Here is a 17,391-nt window from a genome sequence, read left to right on the forward strand (position 1 = left end):
CTGAAGCACAAGTTGAAGAGAGAAGCCTGACCAGCACTGGACCACACAGGGAGAGTGCCCTTCCCTAGTGCCAGCAAGTCTATCCATGGCAGGTGCCTCAGAAGAAGGGCCACCCACCACTGGCCATGAGGGTCAACTGAGAGAGGCTTAGGACAATAAGATGGGTCAGCAGTAGAGATGGCCTGCCAGTAATGAGGGGCAGTTGATGAGAAGATAAGGGTAGGACTCAGAGCTTGAAAGGGGGAAAAACCATGGGGGTGGTAGCTGGGGAGTGAGAATGAAGATAATGATGATTGAAGGGATGCTCTAGACTTGACTATCCTGGGGCCAGTGGTTCTGAGGACCTTCCATGCTATAAGAAGCTGGCTCCTGAAAGTGTAGTAGTCTCTACTACCGGAGAGGAGAAGAGATTGGAGGGGAGGGGAGATCAGCTGGAATTAAATTGCTGAGAGGGGTGGAGGCAGGTAAGACTGTAGTAAAGGAGTGTCTGGCAAAGGAAAAGTTTGAGAGTTTCTTGCTTAAAAATTAGAGAACTCTCAGTAATAAGGGTCTGAAATTTTTGGAACACAATCTTCTTAGAAGTGGGGAAATTTACATTAAAAAAAAAAACACTTTCTCTTGGTTTCCTGATATTGTTTCAAATGGAAAATACAAATTTATTATATAAGCTGCTGATCTCAATATTCTGTAAGGCTGGTTGATGTAGCCCATTGGAGGAGCACGATGGATATTGTCACTTCCCATTGGTATGCCAAAGGCTGGTACATAGGATTTATGGAAAAGCTGCCTGCTCAAGGGTGGGCTTTATGAGAAAGTAGTGGTGGCCCACAGTTTTACAAAACTTGGTACCCATTTATGCACTTTGTAAAGCCAAATGAAGAGGACATTTTTCTTCTGTATCACAATCTGATTTATGGAAGGACTTATTTGATTGATCACAGTGAACTGACAATCTTTACATCCCTTAAACTCATCCTACGGGTTTGTCATTTTTTGAATTGAATATTATGCAGGTATTATATATGTATTTTGACAAAAAGTATTAAAGCAAGTACACAGAATCAGCAGCATCTCATGTGGCCCACACTGGATGTGTGCACTATTTTTGATGGTGGGGGGAAAATACAGTCTGATGCACATGAGTAGTACAATTCTATTATGGGAAAATAACTCTTTGATTAAACTTGAAATAGAATTGCCATCTAGTGGTCATGTGGAGGAGGAGCCTTGCTTGTTTAAAATATAGACGAAAAGGCAGTTACATTTTGTAGCAATATAATGTCAGAAATTAATTCCATGCAGGAGAAGTATCACTGTACAATTAAGCTCAGAAAAATTCTTTTCTATCTGGGGAAACTGTGTTTATTGCTGATTGGCTGGACCTTGTGCCTTTGATTTGGTTAGCATGGACCGTCTTTTTAAAATACTTCCCAAGATTGGATGTCCACCTTGACTCCTTAACATAATCCGGTCCTTTAATGAGGAAATGAAAGGCACTGTTGTTTTTGATGGCTCAACATCAGATCCCTTTGACATCCGAAGTGGAGTGAAACAGGGCTGTGTCCTCGCACCAACACTTTTTGGGATCTTTTTTGCTGTCATGCTGAAGCATGCCTTTGGAACTGCAACAGAAGGTGTCTGTCTCTGGATTAGATCAAATGGAAAGCTCTTCGATCTCTCTAGATTGAGAGTGAAGACCAAAGTCCAGCTGAAATGCATGCGGGACTTCCTCTTCGCAGATGATGCGGCTATTGTTGCCCACTCTGCTGAAGACCTCCAACAACTCATGAATCGTTTTAGGAAGGCCTGTCAATCAGCCTGAAGAAAACACAAGTCATGGGCCAGGGCATGGACTCACCTCCCTCTATTACCATCTCCACACAAGAATTGGAGGTTGTTCATGACTTTGTGTACCTTGGCTCAACGATCTCTGACATTCTGTCCCTAGATGTCGAGCTGTACAAACGCACTGGCAAAGCAGTTACCATGTTCTCTAAACTCACAAAGAGAGTATGGCTCAATAAGAAGCTGACAACATATACCAAGATCCATGTCTATAGAGCCTGTGTCCTGAGTACACTCCTGTACTGCAGTGAATCCTGGACCCTCTGAGGGGATAGGAAAAGTCCAGAGAAGATATATGTCACATCTAGCCTCTTATGCTACTTGAACACATTGGAAAAGTGTCAGGCCAGGGACGGCAAAGAAAAATAATAAATTCTGCATCAGTTATCTCCCAAAGAGTGGAGCTGCAGTTCTGGAGGTTTTGAAGAGGGAGAGGCCTATTGCATAGCACGGCTTCATTGTGGGTTGCTTTGAAAGGGCAAGATTTACCAAAGTAAATAATATGCCAGGTGAAGGGTTGGCATGGTGAAAATGCACAAACTTCACCTTCTCCACCAAACTGGAATGAAAAAAAAAAACACTTCTTCTTCCTCTCTGCCATTTTGTTATCATGAGCCAGCAGGGCTTTGAATGTGGTTGTCTATATTCCACTGTATTGCTCTTCCTGTTCATAAGTATGTCGGTAATGCTGACAATTAAGAAATTGTTAAAGGACTTTGTATACCTTGGTTAATTCATCAATCCAAATGCAGCCAAGAAATCAGAAGAAGGCTGACACTTGGAAGGACAGCAGTGAAGAAATTAGAAAAGACATTAAGTTTAAGGATGTGTCGCTGGAGGTCAAGGCCAAGATCACGCGCACTCTTGTGTTCCTGATTACTACATGCAAGTACGAAAGCTGGACAGTGGACAAGGCTGACAGGAAAGAAATTACAAATGCAGGAGGAGTAGATGATACTTTTATTAGATGACTAAAAAATATACCAAAGAACAAACAACAAGCTTTCAATGATAATTCATCTTCTTCAGGCTGTGCACCCAGTTCTTGTGGGTAGTTCAAAAATTATATGTTTTTATTAAAGCCCTGAATCCTCATGGCCGTTGTTGAAATCAAGTTTGCTTCCTGGATAAGATGCAGTCTGCAAAAAGTTTGTGGGGAGAGGGTGTGGTTTCAAAATCCTCTTTTGCCAGCAGTTTGGAATTTATCATCCAGCTTTTTAAACAAAGGGCTGCCAAGGACTCTGAACACCCCTCCCATCTCCCCCTTCTGTCTTCTTTTTGAAACTCGAAAAATTTCTCATTTGGCCATGGGAAACAAGATAACCCAGAACTATGGCAAGCCCCCATCAGGGTTGGGATTAAAATTTCATTCAACCACCAGGAACAACCAATTTTAGCCAGATTAAAGCCAAATCAATGACTGTGTCTTATCCATCTAATATTTATTTATTTATTTATTTATTTATTTATTTATTTATTTATTTATTTATTTATTTATTTATACCCCGCCTATCTAGTCATTTCGGCCACTCTAGGCGGCTTATAACATAAAAACATAACAAGTTTAAGAGAAATTTATAACAGTTAATTAATTAAATGGTTTGGCAAGATGGGAAAAATACAAAATAAATCAAATAAAAAGAGAAAGGAAGGAAAGAGGTCAGGAATTAACTGGAGGGGAAGGCCTGCCTATACATCCACGTTTTTAATTGTTTTTTAAAAATACCCAGCGAGGGTGCAGCGCGAATCTCCGGAGGCAGGTTATTCCAGAGGGGAGGAGCCACCGCCGAGAAGGCCCAGTTCCTTGTTTTTTCCTTCCGCGCCTCCCTCGGCGTCAGGCTCCTCAGCTTCACCTCTTGACTCGCGTGTGTGACACGGATAGACTTATGTGGGAGTAAGCATTCCGCCAAGTATCGAGGTCCTAATCCATTTAGGGCTTTATACGTAAGCATCAGAACTAAAGTCAACGTGGAACTGAATGGGCAGCCAATGTAGTGTGGCCAAAATAGGAGAAATATGATCGAATTTTCTCACTCCTCTAAGGAGTCTGGCCGCCGCATTCTGCACCACTTGCAGTTTTCACATCAACTTCAAAGGTAGCCCCACATAGAGCGTGTTACAGTGGTCTAATCTCAAGATTACGAGCGTATGGACCAAGGTGGTGAGCGCCCCCACATCGAGATAGGGCCACAGCCGGGCTATCTGCCAAAGATGGAAAAAGGCGGTGTGGACCATGGACGCCACCTGAGTCTCCATGGTGAGCGCCGGGTCCAGATGGATCCCCAGGCTGCGTACCCCACTCTCTGCAGCCAGGGTCAACCCCCCAAATGAGAGGGAGTCCCCCAAGCCACCAGTAGTGGGAGGACCCACCCTCAGAACCTCCGTTTTGTCCGGGTTCAGCCTCAGCCCATTTTCCTGCATCCATTGCAGTACAGCCTCCAGGCAGCGCTGAAGGGACAGAACAGCATCACCTGCAGTTGGTGAAAAGGAGATGCAGAGATGTGTGTCATCAGCATACTGGTGACACGATGCCCCACACCCCCTGATGACCCTGCCCAGCGGCCTCATATAGATGTTAAACAGCATTGGGGAGATAATCAACCCCTGTGGGACCCCACAATTGAGGCTCTATGGGGCCAAGACATTCTCCCCAAGCTGTACTCTCTGGGATCGGTCCTCCAAGAAGGAACGGAGCCAGGCAAGCGCCAAATCGCCAATTCCCAACTCAGAGAGCCTCCCCAGGAGGATGCCGTGGTCGACGGTATCGAAGGCCGCTGAGATGTCAAAGAGGACCAGCAGTGATATTTTACCCCTGTCAGCCTCTCTCAGGAGGTCATCGTACAGGGCGACCAATGCCATTTCTGTACCATGGCACGGCCTGAAGCCCGACTGAAACGGATCCAGGGCAACTATTTCATCCAAAAATGCCTGAAGCTGGTCAGCCACCACCCTCTCCACCACTTTGCTCATGAAAGAAACATTGGCAACGGGCCTATAATTGCCAATTTCGCCCGCCGCCAAATTTGGTTTCTTTCTTATGGGCCTAATGAGTGTCTTCTTGAGGGCAGAGGGAAACCTGCCATTAAGAAAAGACCCATTTATTATTGCAGTGGCCCATTCTGTTGTTATTGGCCTGGCTGCTTTGATTAGCCAGGCCGGGCAAGGGTCCAAGGAGGTGGTGGTGGCTCGACAGCGGTCAAGCACCTTGGCCACAGAATCAGGCGTGACAGGCTGAAAGGAGTCAAAGGTTACCGGGCAAGATGGAGCGCTGGAAATCTCTGCTCGACTCACTGTGTTCAAAAAAGGAGGGAGGTCCCGGCGGATGGCCTCCACTTTAGTTCCGCCTGCTGGTTGGACGCTTCGCTTATCCGGTTAGCGAAGTATGCTCGATTGGCAGTCTTTACCTTAGCCAGGTAAAGGTTAGTGGCAATCTTGACAGCTATCCAATTATAATCCGTCGGGTCCTTTCTCCACTTGCACTCTAGCCATTTCCTAAACCGCTTCAGCTCCCGGAGATCCTGGTTAAACCAGGGCACCAGGCGGCTCTGCACTGGAGAGGCCATTTAGGTGTGATTGTGTGTACAGCCCTAGCTGCGGCGGCAAACCAGCCATCAACCAGACCCTTGACAGGAGCGCCAGCCAGGTCAGCCATAACACCTCTCATGGCATCCTGGAATCCATCCAGATTCAGTAGCCTTCGAGGGCGGACCATGGCAATAGGTCCCTGCTCCCTGTGAGGGGGGAAGAGCCATTTTGAGGGTGCACTTTATTAGGTGGTGATCCGACCATGACAAGGAGACTGACTCGACGTCAGTCACCATCGGACCACACTTGCTCCAAATGGAAGAAAAAAAACAGGTCAATTGCATGGCTGCCCATGTGGGTGGGGCCGTTGACATGTTGGGACATGTTCAAGAAGGCCATGGTCTCCAAGAACTTAAGAGCTGGCTCGGAAGTGTCTGCCCCCGCGTGCACGTTGAAATCACCCAAAACCAATAGCTTTGGGGATCCCAACAGTGCCACGGAGACAAAGTCCACCAGCTCCGGAAGGGAAGTGGCTGGGTCGCGGGGAGCACGGTAACCCAGCAAGATCCCAATACCATCCCTGGCCCCAATCGACATGTAGAGAGCCTCTAGACCCGGCTTTACCATCGAGGAGGGCCTAGTAACCTCCAAGATGGATTTGTAAACAATGGCTACTCCCCCCTGCCCCTCCAGTCTACCCTGGTGTTGGATGGCATAACCGGGCAGACAGATTAGTGCTGGGGGGCCCCCCCTCTCTGCCCATCCAAGTTTCGGTTATGAATGCCAGGTCTGCATCCTCCTGCAGGATAAGATCGTAAATTACCTGGGCCTTATTAGATACAGACCTAATATTGAATAAATAATGAATATTTATTTATTTAAAATATTTTTATCCCACCTTTTTTCTTAAAAAGGACCCAAGGTGGCTTGCATCATAAAAAGATGATATTTAAAACTAAAACCAGTGTACAGAAATATTTGAGAAGAATCAGACAAATATCACACTAAAAATGGTAAATAAAATCAATACATTTAAAAGCAACAAGGCACGGCAATTCATTAAAAACCCTTCTCAGACAGCCAATCACAAAGGGAAAGCCTGCCTGAAGAGAAAGGTCTTTGGTTATTGTAGATTTTTCGGGCTGTTTGGCCATGTTCTGGAGGGTTTTTCCCCTAACATTTCGCCAGTCTCTGTGGCCGGCATCTTCACAGGACAGGAGTTAAAAATCTGTCTGTGTTCTGGTCGCTTGTCCCAGCTCCTGCCAACCTAGCAGTTCGAAAGCATTTAAATGCGAGTAGATAAATAGGTACCACCTTGCTGGGAAGGTAACGGCGTTCCGTGTCTAGTCGCGCTGGCCACGTGGCCACGAAAACTGTCTACGGACAAACACTGGCTCTACGACTTGGAGATGGGGATGAGCACTGCTCCCTAGAGTCGGACATGACTGGACTAAATGTCAAGGGGAAGCGTTACCTTTACCTCACCTATACCTAAATACTTACAATCAGAGATGGGGGTATTCTTATACAAATACTTCTGCACAGCTGGACTTAATAAAGGTACGGCCAGACCGTCCACTCACACATCTGTTGGTGGCCCCTCTCTTCCTTCCAATCACTCCCGGAGCACGGCTTGGCTAGCCAGTCCTGACAATGGGAGGGAAGACAAGTCTCTCTGCCATGCTGCTGAGTCACTAGCCGAGCGGCGCTCCGGGAATGATTGGAAGGAAGAGGGTCCACCACTGCCAGCGGATGTGTGAATGGACAGTCTGGCCCCAAGGTCCAGACCCTCATTAAATCCAGTTGTGCATGGGTATCCATATTTATATACAAAAATGAATACCCCCATCTGTACTTAACAATCATTTTTTAAAAATTATTTCTCATTACAACTTTTCATAGTTGTAAGACTTGTGGATGGCAATTTTTGCCTACAGCTTTGATAACTGTAAGAATGTTTTCAGTACATGTTAGCTTCTTATTTTTTGAAGTACATTATGCTTATTGAACATAGAAGCAATGTAGATAAATAAAGCTTGGAGAATTGAACAAGCTGCTGTTGCATGGAATCACTGCAACAGTGGAAAGACTTACACCTAGATATTCAGAAGAATTTTGATATGATTGGAGAGGATTTCATGGTTTTATTGTGGAATTAATTGGGATGAATGCCAGCTGTGACAAACACGGACTTCTGATTTTTCCATAGAGATCTGTATAGTTCTGCAGGACTCTTGAGGCTATGTTTAGGTATCAGAATCTCTGACCTAACAGGGTGGCTGCTATATAAATTTCCCACAATGTTCTTGATGTGACATTTGATTGATTATAGGAACTAACTGGCGAGAATGACATAAACAGCAGCAGTGACTGCTGCCAGTTAACAGTTTGCCACTTGGGGGCGATTCTTGACCCCTTAGTCCCACCTCAAAGGGGCATGGCACCTGTCAAAATGAGGTTGATGAATACTAGTCCCTTATACTACTCTTGTATCCTTCACTGAACACCAGTTGTGCAATTTGGCGTACAATGAGAGATAGAAGCATCAGCAATGTGCAGCTGCAAGTTATGCTACTGCACTTGACATTGGCACAACTAACCAACAGGATTCCAGCCATTGTGTATCTGGTCTATTTTAGTGTTTGCTTCAAGGATCACTGAGCCTCTCCTCCACAATATTTAAATTAAATTCTTAAAGAGAAAAGCCTCAAATTATGCTCTTATACTAAATAATTTCTTTTCTTACATACCATTGTTGCAGTGACAACTCTGCAGTTTTTCTGCAGATACCAGAGATTAGAAAAATATTTTTAGTATAATAGCCTACATTACATAACCAAAACAAATAAATCAACAAGTCCCGGGGCACCTTTGAGACGGACAGATTTATTCAGGGGCAAACTTTTCAGCTTACAGTCTACTTTTAAAGTTACATTGGCTGAAGTTCTGTTGCTTGGAATAGTAAGTTGCAACTAGAGTAGACCCATTGACTCAGTGGAATCTCTGGAGGAGTTGACTCAACACATCCCCACTAATTCAATGGGCCATCTCTAGGTGTGACTTATGACAGTAAGTAATAGGAAATCAGCTTTCAAACACAACCTGTAAGACAGATTTGTATTTCATCTCACTTTCTCTCTACTCCCAGTCACATACATGCACCTGTGGCGTCAATACTGTACTCCCTGAAGTAGTGGAGAATTATTAATGAAAGCTCACACAATAAATATGTTAGTCTTTCTGTCTTTCCTTGAAAATAAGATAGGGTCTTATATTAATTTTTGCTCCAAAAAACACATTAGGGCTTATTTTCAGGGGATGTTTTATTTTTTTCATGTACAGCAATCTTTGTGCATATTAGAAATTTGGTTGCTAGTTCTTCTGCCCCTTCTAAATCCAGCTTGTACTTCTGGGAGTTCTCGGTCCACATATTGCTGAAGCCTACCTTGGAGGATTTTGAGCATAACCTTGCTAGGGTGTGAGATGAGTGCAATTGTACAGTAGTTGGAGCATTCTTTGGCACTGCCCTTCTTTGGGATTGGGATGTAGACTGATCTTTTCCAATCCTCTGGCCACTGCTGAATTTTCCAACTTGCTGGCATATTAAGTGTAGCACCTTGACAACATCATGTTTTAAGATTTTAAATAGTTCAACTGGAATATCATCACCTCCATTGGCCTTGTTGTTAGACAAGCTATCTAAGGCCCACTTGACTTCACTCTCCAGGATGTCTGGCTCAAGGTCAGCAACCACACTATCTGGGTTGTCCAGGACATCCAGATCTTTCTGGTATAATTCCTCTGTGTATTCTTGCCTCCTCTGTATATTCTTGATGTCTCCTGCTTCAGTTAGGTTCCTACCATTTTTGTCCTTTATCATGTCCATCTTTGCACAAAAGGTTCCTTTAATATCTCCAATTTTCTGGAACAGATCTCTGGTTTTTTTTCCTTTCTGTTATTTTCCTCTGTATCTTTGCACTGTTCATTTAAGAAAGCCCTCTTGTCTCCCCTTGGTATTCTTTGGAAGTCTACATTCAATTTTCTTGACGTTTCCCTATCTCCCTTGCATTTTGTTTTCCTTCTCTTCTCTGCTATTTGCAAGGCCTCATTGGACAACCAATTTGCTTTCTTGCATTTCCTTTTCTTTGTTATGGTTTTTGTTGCTGCCTCCTGTACAATGTTACAAGCCTCTATCCAAAGTTCTTCAGGAACTCTGTCCACCAAATCTAGTTCTTTAAATCTGTTCTTCACTTCCACTGTATTCATAAGAGATTTGGTTTAAATTATACCTGACTAGCCCAGTGGTTTTTTCTACTTTCTTCAGTTTAAGCTTGAGTTTTGCTATAAGAACCTGATTATCAGAACCACAGTCAGCTCCAGGTCTTGTTTTTGCTAAAACTGTATAGAGCTTCTCCATCTTTGGCTACAGAGAATATAATCAATCTAATTTCGGTATTGTCCATCTGGTGATGTCCATGTGTAGAGTCTCCTCTTGTGTTGTTGGAAAAGAGTTTGTGATGACCAGCTTGTTCTCTTGACAAAACTTTATTAGCCTTTGCCCTGCTTCATTTTGAACCCCAAGGCAAACTTACCTGTTGTTCCTTTTATCTCGTGACTCCCTACTTTAGCATTCCAGTCCCCTATAATGAGAAGAACATCTTTCTTTGGGTGTCACTTCTGGATTGTACAATAATCTACATTTATTCAAATACAGTCATGTCATCTTCTGGTTGTTGCACAATGCTGCACAATGGTGGAGAGCGGGGTTTCACTTAACTGGGGCTTATTTTGAAGGTAAGGCTTCTATTACGAGCATCCTAAAAAATTGTCGTCGTCTAGTCGTTTAGTCGTGCCCGACTCTTCGTGACCCCATGGACCGGAGCACGCCAGGCCCTCCTATCTTCCACTGCCTCCTGTAGTTGTGTCAATTTCATGTTGGTTGCTTCGCAGACACTGTCCAGCCATCTCATCCTCTGTCGTCCCCTTCTCCTCTTGCCTTCACATAAAAAATACCATACTAGGGCTTATTTTCAGGTTAGGTCTTATTTTTGGGGGAACATGGTAGAAGTACCACAAGACTTAGATGTTTTGTTACTTTACATGTGCTAAAACAAACTAAGGGTTATCTCTTCGAAACCTTTTTTTAATGGGGGCAGGGGGTTCATAGAATGCTCAGTGCCCATGGAGCAGGATAGTCAATTAACTTTTCCAAGTTTTGCAACAATTAGGTATATTCTGTTTGGGTATGTTATGCATTGTGAAGTCAGAACCAATTTATAGTGACTTCAAGGTAAGAGAGATATTCAAGGAATGGCTTTTCCAGTTCTACCCTTCCCCTGGAAATCTTCATGGCCAATAAGAGATTTAAACACATGTCTCCTGAGTCTTAGTCCATTATTGTGTCTGCTGCACCACAGTGGTTATCCTCTACTCGGCATTCTCTGCACCTGTGGAATTACAGAATATCTGCAGTAGAGTAAAAAATATTTAAATGTACTTTATTTAAGCATAGAGTATGTAGCATTATCTGAGTGGTATCCGAAGAACCAAGGCATACATTACAGATTGCCTGTCTTCAGAAACTGCAATTTGTTAGAAATCTGATTTAACCAGACCTTGGTGGCTGCAATCCTATTTGCAAACAAAGCATGCTAACCTTCCATTGACCGATCAGCAAATTAATTTACAAATGATAGGAAGTGTGAAAAGCTGCTGCTGAGAACATTAAACCCCCTTTTTTTGCTTTCTTTAAAAATTTGTTTTTCTCAATTAAACATTATAAGTATATAAGAAATCCCCTCTTCTATCGAAAGGTTATCTGTCATGCATAGTTTGACATTGATGGTCTACTGCTAGTATGAACATCCAATCTCTTCTACATTTCACTGGTGTTGCTTCTTATACTATTCGAAAGGGACTTTGTACAAGCTGGATGCCTTCTTAATATATGTCGTGGAAGCTCCCTGTTGAGTATTGCAGGATATGCCACCAGCTAAAGTTAAAATGATTGGAACCTTGAGTCACAGATCTTTGCTATTTTTGAAATTGGTCTAAAAGGCAGTGGCATCTTAATATATTCTTCATGCTTTTCCTGACATACATTAGCCAGAATCCCATTGCTTGTGGAAGTGAAATCATACAAATTTTGGTTGCAAAACATTGTAAACCACTTCTGAGTATACTCTTCTTGGAAAACTGTGCCATACATCAGAATTGACTTGACAGCACATTTTTATTTTTATTTATTTATTTATTTATTTATTTATTTATTTATTGTTATTATTATTATTATCATCATCATCATCATCATCATCATTATTATTATTATTATTATTATTATTATTATTATTATTATTATTATTATTATTATTATTATTATTATTATTATTACTTAAAACTCACCAAATGTTATTTAAGAAGGTCCAAATTCAAGAAACAATTAGAGGCTTTTAAATAAGAACTTGTGATATTCCAAGACCACTCTTACGTTACTTTCAGGACCCTTAATTTCCCCTTTTATATTTCTAAAGTTTGTGAAGATTTCCAGATTGATTTTAAATTTCCGATAATTTAAATATTATTATTATTATTATTATTATTATTATTATTATTATTATTATTATTATTATTATTATTATTATTATTATTATTATTATTATTATTACTACTACTACTACTACTACTACTACTACTACTACTATTACTATTATTATTATTATTATTACAAAGCTGGTGGTTGCATTCCTGGGCATGTACTCCATTATGCAGTTGGCTCTAGGACTGGGAATACAATCAGCACTTCACTGCTGAGCAGCAATTTGTTCCAAGACTTAACACAGTTTCCCTTATTTAGTTATTTTATTTATTTAATATATTTTTACCACTTTCTTCTTAAAGAGCTTGCTTCATTAACAGACAATACTAAAAGATAAAAACAGTAAATATACAAATATTTTTAAAGGATCAAACAAATACTATACAAAAAATAATAAAAACAAATCAACATCAAATACATTTAAAAGCAACAAAGCACAACACTCCATTTAAAAACCCGTCTTCAGCAGCCAGTCACTAAGCCTGGAAAAAAGTCTTTGTCTGGCTACAGAAGGATAGCAAAGATGGGGCCAGTTTCAATCAGAATTATGCATGTAAGATAGTAAAAAATAACTTTTAAGGGCAGAACCGTGACATGATGTTTTGCTGGCTGAAATGAAAGAAAAGATGACACTGTCCTCTGCCAGTCTGGACTGAGAGTTGAAACCTGCTTCAATGCTTGCCTTGGAAGAGGGTCTTGCACCTCAAAATCCTACCTATCTCTTGACATCATGTGTGAATTCTGCTGTTGCTATTATATGCCATCAAGCCACTCCCAGCGTATGGACATTTAATAGTTTTGAGACACGTTAAATGCTCTAGAAGTGCTTTACCTTTGCTACCCTACCACCACTCCATTGTGTTTTCACGAACAAGTAGGAATTTGAACCCAGGTCTCCAGAATTCTAGTCCAACATTCTATCCACTCTACCACATTGATGTGTGAATTGTAGCTATAGCTACCTGCCGATACCCAGTCCAGTCCTAGCTAGCAGTCATTGGTGCCTCTGTCCGTCATGAATTCATCTAATCCTGTCTAAAATCCCTCCTCTAAGAATCAGCCATCAGTGATTCTTATTTACGGTAGCAAGGTCCATTTGTTACTACTGTGTTTCCCCGAAAATAAAACAGGGTCTTATATTAATTTTGTTCCAAAAAACCCATTAGGGCTTATTTTCAGGGGATGTTTTATAGCCATGTCATCTTCTGGTTGCTGCACAATGGTGGAGGGCAGGGTTTCACTTAACTAGGGCTTATTTTGGGGGTAGGGCATATATTACGAGCATCCTGAAAAATCATATTAGGGCTTATTTTCGGGGAAACAGGGTATGTGTTGTGTGAAAAAAAAAAGTGGCAGGAGTAACTAACCTCCTTTTTATCTGCCTCAAATCTCCCACTGTTCAATTTCTGTTGGTAAAGTAAAATGATGGAAGAGATGCACATCTAGTATGCCTCTCACTTCATCACCTTATTCTGAACTACAAATGTTATAATCTTTCCTCACATGGCAGTTACACCAAGCCTCTTCACCACTGTGGTTCGTATTTTTTGTACCTTTCCCAGCTCTACTATGATGTCCTTTAGGAGGTACAGCAACCTTGAACTGTACACAGTATTTCAAGTCCACAAGTGATTGTGGAAACTATAGTTCAAGAAAGCCACTTTTCAAGCTTTAGTTACACCATATGCCCTACTGAGAAACTGGCCAGCTGTCTGCATGTCTCCATTAGCTTTCAACACTGGTGCCATGCCTTCAGGTTACCCAAACTATTTCCTGCTCCATTTGAAATGTATTTTTAAGGACTGTTGGAGGATGTATTCGCGAAGGCTTTCACGGCCGGGATCTAATGGTTGTTGTGGGTTTTTCGGGCTCTTTGGCCGTGTTCTGAAGGTTGTTCTTCCTAACATTTCGCCAATCTCTGTGGCCGGCATCTTCAGAGTGCTGTCCTCCGTAGATGCCGGCCACAGAGACTGGAGAAACGTTAGGAAGAACAACCTTCAGAACACGGCGAAAGAGCCCGAAAAACCCACAACAACCAACTGTTGGAGGACTTTGCCTTTTCTCTTCTCCCTCCCTGCCTACATTTATTGTACTATGCTACAATACAGCACTTTTCAAATACTTGAAAGATAGTCTATATAGAGGAGGTGCAGGATCTGTTCTCCATCATCCCAGAGTGCAGGAATGAGCCTAAGCTAAAGGAAGCCAGATTTAGGCTATCAAGGAAAACTTCTTAACTGTTAGAGCAGTACGACAATGGAACCAATTACCCAGAGAGGTGGTGAACACTCCAACAACTGGAGGTATTCAAGAAAATGGGACAACGGTCTGTCAGAGCTGCTTTGATTTGGATCCCTGCATCGAGCAAGGAGTTGGACTCCGTGGCCTTTTAGGCCCCTTCCAACTCTACTATCTTATGATTCAGGTTTGAGCGCTGACATAAAACACACCCGGAATGAGACCTCCAGCCACCCAGCACACCAAGATAACCCAGCCGCCTGTCTCGCTTTCTCCTGGTGGACCGACCCGCCCTCTCGCCGGAGTCCGCCCTCCCTGCTCAGTCCTCCCCGCCTGTCAAGCGCCGCTTTTTCCGGCAGGGGCCGCTGTGAGTCGGGAGCCTCAAGGCTGCCGGCAAGGCGAGCCCGCTCTTGCCCTTCAGCAAGGCGAGCCGTCATATGACCCACGAGGCGGAGAGAGCGAGTGGTTGCCGGAGAGGAGTCGGCCCGAGGCACCGTCGCGACGGGGAGGGAAGGAGGGCGAGACGGGGAAGGAGGAGAAGACGCCGCCACCGCCGCCCCGGGAGGCCCAGAGAGGGAGAGAGAGAGAGAGAGACGCGGCCGGGGCTGTAGTCGCTGCTGGTGTCCCCACCGCCGCCACCGCCACCATCACCATGCTGGCGTTGTTGTCTCGGCTCCTGGACTGGTTCCGGTCGCTGTTCTGGAAGGAGGAGATGGAGCTGACGCTGGTGGGGCTGCAATACTCGGGCAAGACCACCTTCGTCAACGTCATCGCGGTGAGTGAGAGAGAGAGTCCCCCCCCCCAAGCCACCACCCCACCCTTCCCCCTGGGCCCCGCCAAGGCCCCTTCCTTTTCCCTTGCCCAGAAAAGGGGGAGGAAGAACCCCGCCAGCTTCTTTCTCTGCCCCACCCTTTAGGGCCCCAGGGTGTGTATGTGTATGTGTGAGACAGGTTGTTTTTTTTTGGGGGGGCAACTGTTGTTATGACGCCCCCCCGCCCCCTTTCGCCTGCCTAGGGGAATTAGGGCTGGCGCTTGCAACCGGATCGCAAAAGGATGCTGTGGGTCGCCTCCGGGTGGAAAGGGGCGCCGCGGAGGAAGGTATGGTTCGCACCCGGTCCTCCCCTCCCTGCGTCTGGGAAGAGTAGACGCGGGCGGAGTGTTGCGCCTCGGGATGGGGTAGGGAGGCCGAATGCATAGGAAGAGAGAAAACAGCAGGCCAGAGATCCTTCTCAGCATCTATGGGCATCATCTTTGTGCTCGGAAAGGCAGGGGTTTCTTCCCCCTTCCCTCGCAACCCTCCCTTTGGGTAGGGCAGTTTTGAGACACGAGACTCCTCACCTGTAGGCTGCACATTGGAGTAGCCAGGAAGGGATTTAATGGCTGAAATCTGCTGCCTGTACATAAACCAGCTCGTTGGAGTGTGGAGGGGATGGGTGGGGCTGAGCCTGAAGCAGCTTCGCCCATGTCAGTATCCGCCTTTTGCAATGTGGATGAAGCAACTCTGGAGAAGGATCACGGAGGGCCAGGCCTTAGTTCTTTGGAAGATCCCACACTCCCTGTTTTTCCCACAACTGCTTGAGATGGGCAAGGCCAGGGGCTCCTCAGGCCTCAACTTTCTCCTTGCAGCTGCTATGATCTGGATTCTTTGTGGGTGTGCCCATTTGAAAGAGCAGGGTGTTCTCCCTGCCCAGGAAATTGGCGAAGGAGGGGAATACTTAATGGTCCTACCTCTACCTTACTTTGCTTTGCAGATGAGTTCCTGAGCTTTTTTTTGTGCAAGATTTTAGGACATGACATATTAATTATTGGTGCTATAAAAATGCAAGGTTATTGTACACTCAGAGAATGGTTTTTGGGTGCCTCATGTAGATTAAGTTGAGTAATTCTGAGTTCAGCCAAAACTCAGTGGTTATCCAAGTGTTCTGACTGACTGGTCTTTTCCAGGAAGGGTGAAACAGAGGTGGAACAGTTACTTGTAAATATGCTATTTGATTATGTTTAAATCAAATTTTATAAATCAGGATCTCTTTCTGTCTTGTATGTGAATCTATAGGTCATGTAATGAAGGATTAAAACCCTGGTTACTTAATTGACATGGCGATATCATATGAGTGCCTTTCTTTCTTCTGCCCTGATTCTGTTTTTCCTTATAGGCAGTTACAGTCACTTAATACTGTGGCCTGAGTGTGCTTACATAGAAGTGAGTTAAGTAGCAGGCACATATGTATAAGGCAGTTTGATCCTATTGGTGTTGTGTTGGACAGACCAAGTTTGGTTGGGTGATTTGCACTCAGTTCAGTCTTTTTTTAGGTCAAAGTGGCCTTTGTATTTAAAGAAGCAGCAACAATGGGAGGCGGGGTTGAGTTGCTGATGGAAATCTGTTTAGGAGAGGATAAGAAATGCTTCCACAATGAGGGCAGTTGCAGAGTATGCAACCTCAGTTTAGGCAGATCATTAACTTGGTTATCTATGTAGAGGGCTTTGGTGGTAGCTGACTGCATCCTTATAACATGCAGAAGATGCAATATTTTCCTGATTGCAGTAGTGTGTCACTGCTGTATGGCCAAGGTATGGACGATGGTATTGTCCATTAGAGAAAAACTAACATATTGCTCTCGCAGACTGCGCTGTTAGTACACTTGGTAGACTTTGTGCTGCAGTGCGCTGTTGTTCCCAGTGTAATGGAGAGATGCATTAAACTATAATATACTTCTCTGTGATAATAATTCTGCTTCTTCATAGGCCTAGAATCTGCTTCCTAGTCTGTGGCATGACAGGTCAGCAGAGTCTAATGAATTTTCTCTGTAGATACATACTTTTACCTTCTTTACCAGTTGCTTGGATCATGCCTGGAAGAAGGGACAAATATGTTTTGAATGCATTTGGAGATGTTTAGTTTTATTATTTTGTGTCAGTAGGGCATTAAAAGTATTATATTAAATTATAACGCATTATTAGTATTAACTTAATCTTTGACAAGGTTGTACGTATTCGTAAATATTTCTAATCATCTTAAATGGTTCAAATATGAAAGAGTTGCTAACCTGTTGTATCCAGTGAGCAGTAGCACTAGATAAGGTAAGCAGTGAATATTAAAACAAACAGACTGTGAGACTAAGATTGAGTGACTTCAGTATATTGTCTTTGTATTTGTGTTTATTAAATACATTTAGTTGTGAGCTTATTTT

The 17,391-nt window shown here is 43.5% G+C and overlaps 1 protein-coding gene and 1 long non-coding RNA gene across 2 annotated transcripts in view; both read left to right on the forward strand.

Moving 5' to 3' along the window:
- Positions 1-4,083: 4,083 nt before the first annotated feature.
- Positions 4,084-17,391, forward strand: part of LOC144586665 (uncharacterized) — a 95,535-nt gene continuing 82,227 nt past the window's right edge. The window contains exon 1 of the long non-coding RNA XR_013541612.1: positions 4,084-4,134. This is a non-coding gene — a long non-coding RNA (uncharacterized LOC144586665). The remainder of the gene's footprint in view (positions 4,135-17,391) is intronic.
- ARL8B (ARF like GTPase 8B) overlaps positions 14,617-17,391 on the forward strand; it is a 30,139-nt gene continuing 27,364 nt past the window's right edge. The window contains exon 1 of the mRNA XM_020810366.3: positions 14,617-14,978. Within this exon, the coding sequence (XP_020666025.1) occupies positions 14,856-14,978 (123 nt within the window). The 5' untranslated portion in view covers positions 14,617-14,855. The remainder of the gene's footprint in view (positions 14,979-17,391) is intronic.

Source organism: Pogona vitticeps, chromosome 2 (genome assembly GCF_051106095.1).
Source record: "Pogona vitticeps strain Pit_001003342236 chromosome 2, PviZW2.1, whole genome shotgun sequence".
In the NCBI taxonomy this organism is placed as follows: Eukaryota; Metazoa; Chordata; class Lepidosauria; order Squamata; family Agamidae; genus Pogona; species Pogona vitticeps.